Genomic DNA, 14,807 nt, shown 5'->3' with positions numbered 1-14,807 from the left:
ATAGTTTCTTGGCATGGCACATTTTGGAACCAACCAGAAGTAGGCTATATTAGATTTGCTCACCTGGTGATCTCTACCACCCCCCCCCCCCCCCCCCCCCCCCACCATTGCCTCCAAGCTGATAGACCCACAACCCTGCATAGCTCACTTTCCAGAATCTACAAACAGGACTGATCCTGCCCCATAGAATTCATCTCATCCTACCTCACCTGATTTTTTTCTCCCTTGTCTGGTCTGTTTCCACATATATCTGCGATTCCTCTGGTGTTTTAAGTCAATTTCAGAATTTCCAGTTTGTGGGCTCCAGCTGCCTCATCTTTAACAGGGACATGCAGTCCCTTTACATGTTCTTTCCCCAGCAGGATGGTCTCAGGGCTCTCTGTTTCTTCCTGGAAAAAAAGCCTGAACCATACCCACCACCGCGACCCCCTCTGTCTGGCTGAGCTCATTCTCACCTTCTTTCTCATCTTTTTCTGAGATTGGATGTTGGTGTTGTAGGTTTCCCAGCAAAGGAAACAACCCCTTGCTGTCTATAATATCAAATTGTCCCCCTCAGATCAACAGAGCAATTCCTTCATCTTGAATGTTTCAATGAAATCACCTGAAACTGCAGAGTGCACAGGCCCAATTTGCTCAGCCTTTACTCATAGGACAAACCTGTCACCCCAAAAATCAATCTAGTGAACTATCACTGTACTAAAATGCAAGTATATTGTTCCTTCAATATGTTTCATACCTTTTTAAAAATGCGTTTTTCTATTTCTTTTATCCAAGTGTTTAACCTCTAATTTCCCCAGATTTTACTTTATCTTCTCCTTCTTGCTCACTTATTTAATCAACCTATATCTTTCTGTGGCCTCTTACTATTCATTTCACAGCTTACATTCTCACCTAGCTTTGTATTATTAGTGCATAGATTATTCATTGTCTCTAATAACAGTTTTGAATAGATGAGGCCCAAAACTGATCCTTATGGCACCTCATTAGTCTCAGCCTACTAACTTTAAAATCCACCATTTGTCCCTTTCTTTGTGTTTTTTTTAACCAATTCTGTATCATGCTGGTATATCACTTATCCTCAACATCATGAGCTCTCATCTTGTGTTAACCATCTGTATGCCATTATTCCTTTTGGATGTAGACTTGGTTTCCTTTACCTATCCTATAGATTACATCCTCACAAAGCTCTAATGTCAAACATGAAATCCCCTTTTCACAAAACACTATTGACTTTGATCATATTTGCATTTTAAATGCATTGTTAAGACTTCTTTAATTCCAGCAAATTCTGGTGTCTGTACTGGTTACAGACTAGCCTTTAAATCTCTGTTTTCACTGGCTATCTTTTCATAAATAGGAGAGTTATATTGCTGATTTCCAATCTGCTTGGACTGTTCGAGAGACTAAGTTATTTAAGATAGTGTACATTTGAGTAGAGCTGATACCAAGATTCTTGCACTGAAATGAACTGGAGTTTGGGTGAGAGAACTGAGTAGGGAAGGAAATACAAGAAAGAAGATATGTGGGAAGAATCGGGACCTTGGAACGGAAAGGAAATTTGTGGTGTAGAGAATGAGGTAGAGCCATTAAAAGATTTTAAGCAGATTAACACACCAAGTGAAAAATCCGGATGGTAATATAAAGAAAAATTGTGAATCCAAAGCAGTTCAAACTAAATTGTACAGGTGCCCATGTAGTGAGTGTAAGAACCAGAATTATGGAGCAAGAGTCACACATTGTAAAATTATGGTACTTTATTTACTTTTATCATGTCATTATTCTCCATCTGAATCATCATTAGGATTAGAGCATATTGAGAACTGTTTGTTAAATATTTCTGATATAAAGCTTTAAAGAATGGTAAGAGAGATGGGGTAACTGCATTGATTACAGCTTCTACCAATGCACTGCAGCTTGCAAATATCTAAATAGATACTTAGCACAAGTCAACTGCTTTCAGACTGAGCTGAGGACTAATTTGATAGCATATTGTAGACTGCTAATTAATGGAAAGCAAATTAAGAATGAAGCCCTTAGGTGATTTAGTTAAATATTTATTAACACTCTAACAATTTCAGAGGATTTTTATTACCCAAAAATATATCTTGAAATGAGAAAAATGTTTGCAACCAGAAGGGAGAACTTCCATTGCCATGTGTATGCATCTATTTCCTCACCTCCTGCTGCCCCAAAGAAGCTTGTATTTCTTGATTAACCAAGCAAATGGGGAAAAGTTTAGGAAATAATAACTACAGTGCAGTTAGGATTGACTGAAGAAAAGGACTGGAATAAAGAAACATAGTATGATGAGATTTTAAAAAGGAGCTTTCTCCAGGTTAGATGGATGGGATAAAATGTGAACAAACCAAGAGAACAGGAGCAGGAAACATGAACAGGAAATTAAAAAATATATAAAATTAAGTAAACGCTATGAATAAATAGGGATTTTCGAGCAAATTTGATACTAAGGAGGTGATTTATTGCCCTCAAGGCAATGAATAAAATCTAAAGCTAAGGCAATAAGGAATAAAGGAAAGCCATAAAATGAAATTATAGAAATTATAGAAATTAAGGAAAGTATGAGAGAAAGCACCCTCCTAAAATGTGTAATGAAAAGGTTTTCTATGGAGATACTTGTAGTAATAACTAGGATTAGGACCACAACGAGATGAAATAGACGAATTTGTAGAGAATAAAGGGATGGTGAGATGGTAAATAAGTGCTTTACCGCAAGGAAAATTATGAATATTGAAGTTACAGCTTCTAGAGGAAAACACAGATTACTGAGTGGAAATTATTATTTAATGAAAGATCCGTCGTTGACTGTTCCACTGAGCATATGTAAGGAAAATCAGAAATGAAGCAGCCCCTCAGTGATATGATCAGTTACTGGTTACAGCACGCAAAAACGAAATTTAACCATTGGCTTGCAAATATTGGGGAGTGGAAGCCCCTGACAAACAGGGCACTGAGATGCCTCTACATTGAACTTGTTACATAATAGACATGATTTAGAGATATGCTGCACAAACCATGTGTCACACATTCAGTAGGAGATTGTGGGTGTTGTAGATAAAATTGGATCATTGCTGGGAAACAGGAAAAGCTGCCTGGATCTGTGTCTGTGATAAAAAGCATGGCAAGACAGAACTGCTGTGAACCTGCAAATTCCAAATGAAAGCAAAATGGCAAGGCAAGGCAGAGATTCTGTGGTGGTCCAAGTGAGCATAAAGTAAATGAATGCTAAGAGAGTGTGAAGAGACTGAGATGCACTCTGTTCTGATTCATGAAATAGTGCCTGTCTCTGCATACAAAACAGCTGGAAGGTGTATAGTGTTGGAGATGTATAGTGACGTGGTGAGGTTCATGTTTTGCTGGTGTAGCCTATGTGGGTGGATGATGTAAGGAATCACTCCCCATGGAATGTGCCCTAAAATGTTGGGGATTGCTGCCCAAGGTGAGCGCCCAGTGAAGTTACCAGAGAGCTGCAGCCACTGGGTAGCAGCTCTAACTTTCATGTCAGGAATTGGCAGCTGGTATCTGCTGGGATGCGTTCCCTCACCAACTCTTTAGGTGGTGGCATGTGAAAAAACACCATCTGACAAGGTCTGCCCAAGGCATTATTGTTGAACTTTCACAAGATCTACGGTGATCGTTGAATCCCATTTCTGAGATGTCTTGCTGAAGGAATGATATAGAACAACAGGAAATGTAGAGCATAGGTGAGATAATTGAGTTGGTTTTTTTTACACCATAGGAAAGATAACAGAATTATGCTAGTGATTGACTGCTTCCACTGCTTGGCAGTTGGCATAATTTGAAATAATTTTTTTAAAAAGGCAGAGATTAGAGAAATCATATTTCCACAGAGACTAATTGGAAATATAGAATTTTCTACAACAAGCCACTGAAAATGCACTATCCATAGATTGTCTGAGAAGGTAATCAGTTTGTTTATAGGAAAAATAGTGAAAGATACTTGAAGCAGGTGGCATCAGGAGAGAAATATGAAAAATGTACCAGCTAGGCCAAATGATCTGTTATTGTTTTAAGACGTTTTGATTCTGTGCTTGTATAAATGTTAGATATGTTAAATAATTATGTTTGAATTCTTAGTGTTGTTATTTTATCCATTTGCCTGAGATTATGGTTTAGCTCTTTACTTGTTGATCATAGAGGAGTATGAAAATTTGCAGAGGACGTACACATGCAAAACTGAAGAATATGATTGGGCTACAAACAAACTTAAAACTCAGCTGAAATCAACCCAAAATGATCTTGAGCAAACCAGGGAGGCGATGAAAATACTCGAAGGAGCAGATACCCACGGTACTTATTTTCAGTCTGTATTTACCAGACTATTGTATATGCAAGCTGCTTTGTCCTATGCCTATTTTCCCTGAAATTTACTTTTAATTGTATAGTGTGTCTGTACTGGATTTTAAAAATTCTGTATGAATGGTCACGTGATAGTACAGAACTTCAGTATTGCTGTCAGCAGAGACATGCTTATCAAAGCTTTTGCACTCATTAAGACAGATGCAAGAATGTCAAATTTCACAAGCCACAACAAGTTATTATGCATGAGAAAAGGCTGCTGATTGGTTTATAAGGTGATTTTGATTTGTCATGGCATTGCCATTGAATTCATTCTGCCCCAATGCTTGCAAAAATGAAAACTTCAACAGGGATTTTCAGGAATAGTCAATTTAGACATGATTAAACATTTGACCTTTTGACTGTTGAAGATCACGTATATTAAAGTAATTTTCCTTCAGGCAATTAGTTAATCAAATAAGCAAAATTACCAGAGACATCTTGAAAAAACTTTTTAGTAGTTTTGTCTTTGTGAAATTCACAGTAGCAAGAGACATGTGGCATTACTCTGACCATATTCATCAAGTGTTCCACATCCCTTTAAATTTTAATGCTCATGCAATATACAGCACTACAGAGATATAATTACAAACCTTTATGTATCTCTGAGAGGAAAAGCTCAGTGGGAACAGTGAATTACAGAAAATTCTGGAATTCATAATGGTCAGTTTGCACCTAGAAGGCTTCAGATGACAGGTCGCAGCCAGACATTGCTTGATATGATCTCTTGTTTCTAGTGTTTTCTAATTTCATTTCAAATTTTTAATTTTGATATTTTATGCTTCTAAATTTTTATGAATAGAGTAAGGTTTTTTAAATGTAATTGTCGCAATAACGTTGGTGGAAAATAGCAGTCACCCTAAAAGACATGATTGAAAAGGCTCATTTACACTAAGAAAGTCCCATAATTTTACACAGAAGATATGGCAAGGAATTGATTTCTGTTATACTTTGAAGAATCTGTAGAAAAGCATTCTATTGAACACCAGTGAAACTTTGTTGGTACACCTCTACTCTTCTGCCATAAGAGATAACAAGGTGCGGAGGTGGATGAACACAGCAGGCCAAGCAGCGTCAGAGGACCAGGAATGCTGACGTTTTGGGCCTAGACCCTTCTTGGAATGTCAGCCTTCCTGCTCCTCTGATGCTGCTTGGCCTGCTGTGTTCATCCACCCCAGCACCTTGTTACCTCTACTCTTCTGCCGTATTTGTTTGTTTACCAGAGGAATTTATGGCTTTATAGTTATACCTTTGCTGCCTTGTTATTGATGTATTGCCCTAATGCAATTTTAAATGTTAAATTCTGTGCCCTACAGCGATGAAAGTTGCTGTAGGAATGCAAAAGCAGATCACAGCGAAGCGTGGACAGATAGACGCACTTCAGAGCAAGATCCAGTATCTAGAAGAAGCCTTACAGAATTCTGAAAGGGTATGCAGTACTTCATTTTTTTTATCTTACTCAAACTGTTGATTAGAAACAATTTATTTCATTGATCACCTAATTAATAATGATATCTCTTCATCCAATGATGGTGGGGAACACACTCCAACATACATTTTTCTTTTAGTACTTTGTACTGTATTGAGTCATCATTACCTTATGCTTCCTAATTCCCCTAATCTCTTTTAGCTGGAGATTTTGTTTCAAACTACACTCTAGTTTGTCTACTATCAAATGTTGGCATTTTTTGATGGCTTTCATTGTGCAAACAGAACAAAAATATATCCATGCCAATTTAGTGTTATAAGTGAAGTAATTATTATAATTTTCTACAGACTTGTAGCCAATTTTAAAATTTTACTTGTTAAGTTCCATTGTCCATAGTCACCAATGCTTGTTTTTTCTAGTATGTTACTTAAATTGACTCCAGCTTCAAGCAGAGTGATCTATCGTGGAATTGCTTCAGTTCCAGTTGATGCGGTATTCTGAATTTCAGACTTACATTGAACATCATGTATTCTTTGGGTAACACACCCATACGTTGTGGCTAATTTCTCAAGATTTCCACGAATGAAAAGCTTGCTATAAGCTTCAGCCTATTGGAGCCCTCAACACTGATTCTCACAGTGAAAACTGCAGATGCTGTAAATCAGAAACAAAAACATAAATTCCTGGAAAAGCTTAGAAGGTTTGGCAGCGTCTGTGGAGGGAAATCAGAGGTTAACATGTTGGGTCACTCAACCTGAAATGTTAACTCTGATTTCTCTCCACAAATGCTGCCAGATCTGCAATTTTTCCAGCAATTTCTGTTTCTGATCCTTACAGGCCCTCAAATACTCCTGACTCATTGCATGGCTGAAGCTGAAGTCCTCAAACAAGTTCTTGGCTGAAGCCAAGAAATGTAGCACCTCTTCATCTACTGGAAGGATGATGGCTTTCTGAACATGTAACAAAATTCTTCAAATGGTTGATGGATAGGTGGAAGGAAACAGAGATGTAGATCAACTTATGATATTTCATTTTGAGAAAAAGCCCAGAGCAGAATTCAGATTTTTGAACTTGCAGGAGTTGAAGAAATCCCAGTTTGTGTTTGGACCTACAACTCTGTGTATTTTCTTTATTATTGACATACTGTCTTATTTGTAACTTCCATTCTGTCCTTCATTCTAATGCACATTTGAAACATTGCTAAGGAGTCAAGCTCCATAGAGTAACATTTTTGGAACCTGTGAAAGCAACCACAGTTTATTTACATATTGTTTGTTCTCCCCTATATCTTATTCACTTTATTTTTCATTTGTTACCTTACAACCATACGAATTTGGAGCACGAGTAAGCCATTTAGCCCCTCAAATCTGCTTCATCATTTAATAAGATCATGCCAGATCTGATTGTAAAATCTCAAAACCACATTTCTTTCTCCCCTGATAATCTCTCACCCCCTTGCTTAATAAGAACATATCCACCTCTGCCTGAAAAATACTTAAGAACTGTACTTCCGCCACACTTTTCAGGAAGAGGGTTCCAAATATTCATGACCATTTAAAATAAAATAAATTGCCTTATTCCCATTTTACATGGGCAACGTGAACCCTAGTTCTAGAATCTCCCAAAAAAGAAAGTATATTCCCTACATTTACCTTGTCAGGACTCCTCAGAGCCTTTCGTTCTTCAATTAAATCTCCACCTCTTCTAAATTCCACTAGATACAAGGCTAGCTTACCCAATCTTTCATAAAATCCCTACAGTATGGAAACAGGCCATTCAGCCAAACAAGTTCATACTGACCCTCTGAAAAGAATCCCACTCAGACCCATCCCCCTTCCCTATCTCTATAACCCTATGTTTCCCATTGCTAATGCGCCTAACCTACACATCAGTTTAGCCTATTGGAGCCCTCAGCAATTTAACTTGACCAATCCACCAGCCTGCACGTCTTTGTACATTGAGAGGAAACCGGAGCACCTGGAGGAAACTCACGCAGGCACGGGGAGAATGCGCAAACTCCACACGAACAGTTGCCCGAGGTTGGAATTGAACCCACGTCCCTGGCGCTGTGAGGTAGCAGTGCTAACTAACCACTGTGCTGCCTTGTAGAACAATCTCCAGTTCCAGGTATTAGTGTAGTAAACCTTTTTTGAACTGCCTCCAATGCTTTTACATCCGTCCTCAAATAAAATGATCAATGTTGTGCAGACTACTTCAATTGTAGCCTCACCAGTGCCCTATATGACTGAAGCATTGCCTCCCTACTTGTGTATTCAGTTCCCCACTAGAGTGATAACATTTCGTTAGAATTTCTAATTACTTGCTGTACCTGCAAGGTAATCCTTTGCAAATCATGCATCAGGGCATCCAGTTCCCTCTGCATCTCAAAGGTCTGCAATCTGTCACCATTTACATAATAAGTTTCTTTATTATTCTTCCTGCCACATTGGACAATTTCATATTTTCCCATGTAAAATACCATTTGCCACATATTTGCCCACTCACTTGATCTATCTGTATATTTTTGTAACTTTCCTATATCTTCACAAATTACTTCCCTACCTATTTGTCTTCAACAGCAATTTTGGTAACCATAACTTCTGTCCCTTCATCTAAATAATTTCAATAACTTGTAAGCAGTTAAAGCCCCTGTGCCAATCCCTATGGCATGCCACTTATTACATATTTCCAACTTGAAAAAGAGATTTAAGCCTACTCTTTGCTTTCCTGTCAGCCAGTATGTTGCCCATATACCAAAAGCCTTTATTTTCCTAAATGAGCTTTGTTGTGGCAATGTATCAAAAGCCTTATGGAAATCAAGTACAATGCATCCACTAGTTCCCCTTTATCTGCAGTGTATGTTACGTCTTCAAATAATTCCATTAGATTGGCCAAACTCCAATAGATTTCTCTTTCACAAATCTTGTTGACTCTGCCTGATTACTTTGAACTTTTTCCCTGTGCTAATTATTGAGCTAACTGGGCTGTATTTTCCTTTCTGTCTCCCTTTTTGAATGAAAGTATTGCTATCTTTGTGTCCAATGAGACCACCCCCAAATCAGGGGAGTTTTGGAAAATTAAAACCAATATGTCAATTATCTCAGAGATAATAAGAACTGCAGATGCTCTCACTAGTCACTACTTTTAAGACTCTGGGATGAAGTCTGTCAGGACCTAGGCCCATGTCAGCCTGAAGGTCCAACAATTTACTCAGTACCACTTCTCTCGGGATTGCCATTTTCCTGAGTTCCTCCCTTACTTCTGTTTCCTGATATAACACTGCTTACTTTAATTCTCTTTCATTTAGACTGATACAAAATACCTGTTCAATTCAGCTGTTATTTCCTTAGCTTCTATTGTTAGTTCTCCATTCTCAACTTTTATAGGACCAGTGCTCACTTTGTTAACTGTTTACATGTTTCAGTATTCATAGAAACTCATATCAAGTGTTTTATATTTTTGCTGGTGTTCTCTCGTACTCTAGGTTTATCTGTTTATTAACTTTTTGATCAATCTTTACTGTTTTATATGTTCACACCCAATTTTAGTACAAGCCACGAATCCATGCTTTAACTTCTCTCTTGATACTTCCTTTAAACTTTTTAGTTGTCCATTGATGATGTGTCCTTTCTTTAGAATTTTCGTTATAGAGCCATAGAGTCACACAGCACGGAATCAGACCCTTCAGTCCAATAGGTCCACGCCGACCATGTTCCCAAACTAAACTAGTCCAACTAGCCTGTGCTTGGCCCATGTTCCTCCAAACCTTTCTTATTTAAAAATGTCTTTTAAATGTTGTAACTGTGCCTGCATCCACCACTTTATCTGACAGTTCATTCCACGCATTCTCGTTGGAATGTATCTATTCTACACATTCTGAAACATCTCTTTAAGTGTCTGCCACTGCATCCATATAGACCGATCCTTTAACTTAATTTGCCAATTCACTTTAGCCAGCTCTGTTCTCATGTTATTCTTTAAATTTTAAGAAAATGTCTCAGGCCTCTCTGCCTCAAACTAAATATAAATTTTAATCATATTGTGGTCGCTGTTACTGGGCACCTTTGCTATGGGATCATTATTTTTAAAATCTTATCTTATTGCATAATACCAGGTAAAGTTTGCTCTCTGGTCAGTTCCAGAATATGCTGCTCTAAGAAACTTTCCAGAAAACATTCAATGAAATCCTCATCTAAATTTTTTTCCCTGCCTGACTTTTACAGTTGAAATGTAGATGAAATCTTCCATGATTATCGCTGAGCTTTTCTGACAATCTATTGTTTCTTACTTAATTATTGGCCCTACAATGTGGTTACTGTTAGGGGGCCTGTAAATGGCACCGACAAGTGACTTCTTGCCTTTATCATTTCTCATTTCTACCCAAATTGTTTCCACTTCTTGGTTTCCTGAACTTATGAAATTATGCGAGTGTTTGTCATATTGTGGCTGTGGGTTCATATCCTACCATGATTCCTTGTGATCGTAGGAGGCTCATTGCCAGTTCTGATATGCTCCTGATATAGGGTAGTATGGCCAGTGTTTTGGGGCTTACTGTGTCCTCTTGGCGTTCCCTATCTAGTAGGCACCTGTGGATGAACAAAGAACAAAGAAAATTACAGCACAAGAACAGGCCCTTTGGCCCTCCAAGCCTGCGCCGATCAAGATCCTCTGTCTAACCTGTCATCTATTTTCTAATGGCCTGTGTCCATTTGATCCCCGCCCATCCATGTACCTGTCCAAATATATCTTAAAAGACACTAACGTGTCTGCGTTTAAGACCTTCACTGGCAATGCATTCCAGGCAGCCACCACCCTCTGTGTAAAGAACTTTCCATGCATATCTCCCTTAAACTTTCCTCCTCTCACTTTGAACTCATGACCCCTAGTAACTGAGTCCTCCACTCGGGGGGGAGAAAGCTTTTTGCTATCCACCCTGTCTATATCCCTCATGATTTTGTAGACCTCAATCAGGTTCCCCCTCAATCTCCGTCTTTCTAATGAAAATAATCCTAATCTACTCAACCTCTCTTCATAGCTAGCACCCTCCATACCAGGCAACATCCTGGTGAACCTCCTCTGCACCCTCTCCAAAGCATCCACTTCCTTTTGGTAATGTGGCGACCAGAACTGTACACCGTACTCCAAATGTGGCCGAACCAAAGTCCTATACAACTGCAACATGACCTGCCAACTCTTGTACTCAATACCCCATCCAATGAAGGAAAGCATGCCATATGCCTTTTTGACCACCCTATTGACCTGCGTTGTCATCTTCAGGGAACAATGGACCTGAACACCCAGCTCTCTCTGTTCATCAATTTTCCCTAGGACTTTTCCATTTACTGTATAGTTCGCACTTGAATTTGATCTTCCAAAATGCATCACCTCGCATTTGCCCGGATTGAACTCCATCTGCCATTTATCTGCCCAACTCTCCAGTCTATCTATATTCTGCTATAATCACTGACAGTCCCCTTCACTATCTGCTACTCCACCAATCTTAGTGTCATCTGCAAACTTGCTGATCAGACCACCTACACCATCCTCCAGATCATTTACATATATCACAAACAACAGTGGTCCCAGCACAGATCCCTGTGGAACACCACTGGTCATAGGTCTCCAATTTGAGAAACTCCCTTCTACTACTACTCTCTGTCTCCTGTTGCCTAGCCAGTTTTTTTATCCATCTAGCTACCACACCCTGGACCCCATGTGACTTGACTTTCTCCATGAGCCTGCCATGTGGAACCTTATCAAACGCCTTACTGAAGCCCATGTATATGACATATATAGCCTTTCCCTCATCAATCAACTTCGTCATGTCCTCAATGAATTCTATTAAGTTGGTAAGACACGACCTTCCCTGCACAAAACCATGTTGCCTATCCCTGATAAGCCCATTTTCTTCCAAATGGAAATAGATCCTATTCCTCAGTATCTTCTCCAGTAGCTTCCCTACCACTGACGTCAGGCTCACCGGTCGATAATTACCTGGATTATCCTTGCTGCCCTTCTTAAACAAGGGGACAACATTAGCAAGTCTCCAGTCCTCCAGGACCTCACCCGTGTCTAAGGATGCTGCAAAGATATCTGTTAAGGCCCCGGCTATTTCCTCTCTCGCTTCCCTCAGTAACCATCTGGACCTGGGGACTTGTCCACCTTAATGTCTTTTAGGATACCCAACACTTCCTCCTTCCTTATGTCAACTTGACCTAGAGTAAGCAAACATCTATCCCTAACCTCAATATCTGTCATGTCCCTCTCCTTGGCGAATACCGATGCAAAGTACTCATTAAGAATGTCACCCATTTTCTCTGACTCAGCGCATAACTTTCCTTCTTTGTCCTTAAGTGGGCCAATCCTTTCTCTAGTTACCCTCTTGCTCTTTTTATATGAATAAAAGGCTTTGGGATTTTCCTTAACCATGTTTCCCAGCAATATCTCGTGCCCTCTCTTAGCCCTCTTAATCCCTCGTTTCAGATTTACTCTACATTCCCGATATTCTTGCAAAGCTTCATCTGTCTTCAGTCACCTAGACCCCATGTATGCTTCCTTTTTTCTCTTGGCTAGTCTCACAATTTCACCTGTCTTCCATGGTTCCTTAATCTTGCCATTTCTATTCCTCGTTTTCACAGGAACACGTCTCTCCTGCACGCTAATCAACCTCCTTAAAAGCCTCCCACATATCAAATGTGGATTTACCCTCAAACAGTTTCCCCCAATCTACATTCCTCAGATCCTGCTGAATCTTGGTATAGTCAGCCTTCCCCCAGTTTAGTACTCTTCCTTTAGGACCACTCCCATCCTTGTCCATGAATATTGTGAAACGTACGGAATTGTGGTCGCTATTTCCAAAGTAGTTCCGTGCTGTCATATCACCCATCTGGCTGGGTTCATTCCCCAGCACCAGGTCCAGTATGGCTCTTTCCTGAGTTGGACTACATACATACTGCTCTAGAAAACCCTCCTGGACCCACCTTACAAATTCTGCTCCGTCTTGACCCCCGTCAATGTTGGGAGAATTAAAATCTCCCATCACCACCACCCTGTTTCTCCTACACCTTTCCATTATCTGTTTACATATTTGTACCTCTATCTCACACTTGCTGTTGGGAGGCCTGTAGTACAGCCCCAACATTGTTACTGCATCCTTCCTATTTCTGAGTTCTGCCCATATTGTCTCTTTGCTTGAGTGCTCCATGGGGCCCTCCTTCAGTACGGCTGTGATATCGTCTTTGACCATTACTGCAACTCCTCCACCCCTTTTACTTCCCTCTCTATCCCGCCTGAAGCATCGATATCCTGGGACAACTAGTTGCCAATCATGCCCTTCCCTCAAACAAGTCTCAGTAATAGCAATAACATCATACTTCCAGGTACTGATCCAAGCCCTAAGCTCATCTGCCTTATCTACTACACTTCTCACATTAAAACAAATGCATCTCAGACCACCTGTCCCTTTGTGTTCATCATCTGCTCCCCGACTACTATTCCCTTTAGTCACACTGACTCCATTATCTAGTTCCCTACAGGCTTTTGTTACGACCTCTTTTTTGTCCAATATTTGGTTCCCATCGCCCTGCCACATTAGTTTAAACCCTCCCCCACAGCATTAGCAAAAGCACCCCCAAGGACATTGGTTCCTGTCCGGCTCAGGTGTAGACCGTCCAATTTGTAATAGTCCCACCTTCCCCAGACCGGTTCCAATGTCCCAAAAATCTGAACCCCTCCCTCCTACACCATCTCTCAAGCCACACATTCATCCTGGCTATTCTTTCATTTCTGCACTGACCAGCACGTGGCACTGGTAGCAATGCTGAGATAACTACCTCTGAGGTCCTACTTTTTAACTTGGCTCCTAACTCCCTAAATTCTGCTTGTAGGACCTCATCCCATTTTCTGCCTATATCATTGGTGCCTATATGCACCACGACAACTGGCTGTTCACCGTCCCCCTTCAGAATGTTCTGCAGCTGATCGGAGACATCCCTGACCCGTGCACCTGGGAGGCAACATACCATTCAGGAGTCCTGTTTTCGACCGCAGAACCGCCTATCTACTCCCCTTACAATTGAATCCCCAATGACTATTGCCCTTCCACTCTTTTTCCCGCCCTTCTGTACAGCAGAGCCAGCCACGGTGCCATGAACCTGGCTACTGCTGCCTTCCCCTGGTGAGCCATCTACCCCAACAGTATCCAAAACGGAATACCTGTTTTGGAGGGAGATGACTGCAGGGGACACCTGCACTGCCTTCCTGCTCTTCCTCTGCTTTTGGTCACCCATTCGCTATCTCCCTCAGCAATCCTAATCTGCGGTGTGACCAACTTGCTAAACGTACTATCCACGACCCCCTCAGCATTGCGTATGCTCCAAAGTGAGTCCATCCACGGCTCCAGAGCCATCATGCGGTCTAACAAGAGCTGCAGCTGGACACACTTCCTGCACGGGAAGGAGTCAGGGGTATCAGACCTGTCCGTGAGCTCCCACATTGAGCAAGAGGAGCACAACATGGATGTGAGAAGTAGTTGTATTGTGCTAATATCATCATTAACTAACACAACCTCTATTCTACCTTTTCAATTTTTATGTCATTCTTAAGTGCCTTGTACTTTCAAGATTCAGGTATCGAAGTATACCATCTTATATTTATGTCTCGATAGTGGCTTCCAGATCATACTTGCTCATTTCCATTTGTGCTCTCACTTCATCAGGTTTGTTTTGAATGCTAAATAAGTGCGAAAACAGAGCCTGTAATTTTATCCTTAACTCTCTTAGCTCCATCGTGTAGCCCCATGACTAGTAGAACACTCCCCCATCCTGTGTCATACATGGAGAAAGTGTGTTTTTCTTTACCTTTCCTCACAGACTATATCAAGATGAGCATTTGGAAGTTCTGCAGGAACAGCTTTCCAAAATTGCTGTCCCTGTTATATTTTTATGTTGTGTAAATTGCTTTCTGAGGACTTAATTGAATGAATATATGATGGCATACTTTA

General features: G+C 40.3%; 1 protein-coding gene across 2 annotated transcripts in view; it reads left to right on the top strand.

Moving 5' to 3' along the window:
- LOC125454639 (coiled-coil domain-containing protein 158-like) overlaps nt 1-14,807 on the top strand; it is a 188,475-nt gene that overhangs the window by 117,708 nt on the left and 55,960 nt on the right. For both annotated transcript variants that reach the window (XM_048535619.2, XM_059646391.1), the window contains exons 14-15: nt 4,177-4,329; nt 5,694-5,806. In XM_048535619.2, coding sequence (XP_048391576.2) covers nt 4,177-4,329; nt 5,694-5,806 — 266 coding nt within the window. The remainder of the gene's footprint in view (nt 1-4,176; nt 4,330-5,693; nt 5,807-14,807) is intronic.

The sequence above is a fragment of the Stegostoma tigrinum genome, chromosome 1 (assembly GCF_030684315.1).
Source record: "Stegostoma tigrinum isolate sSteTig4 chromosome 1, sSteTig4.hap1, whole genome shotgun sequence".
Classification (NCBI taxonomy): Eukaryota; Metazoa; Chordata; class Chondrichthyes; order Orectolobiformes; family Stegostomatidae; genus Stegostoma; species Stegostoma tigrinum.
The sequence above is the reverse complement of the archived record's forward strand: the minus strand, read 5'-3'. Positions and strand labels throughout refer to the sequence as shown.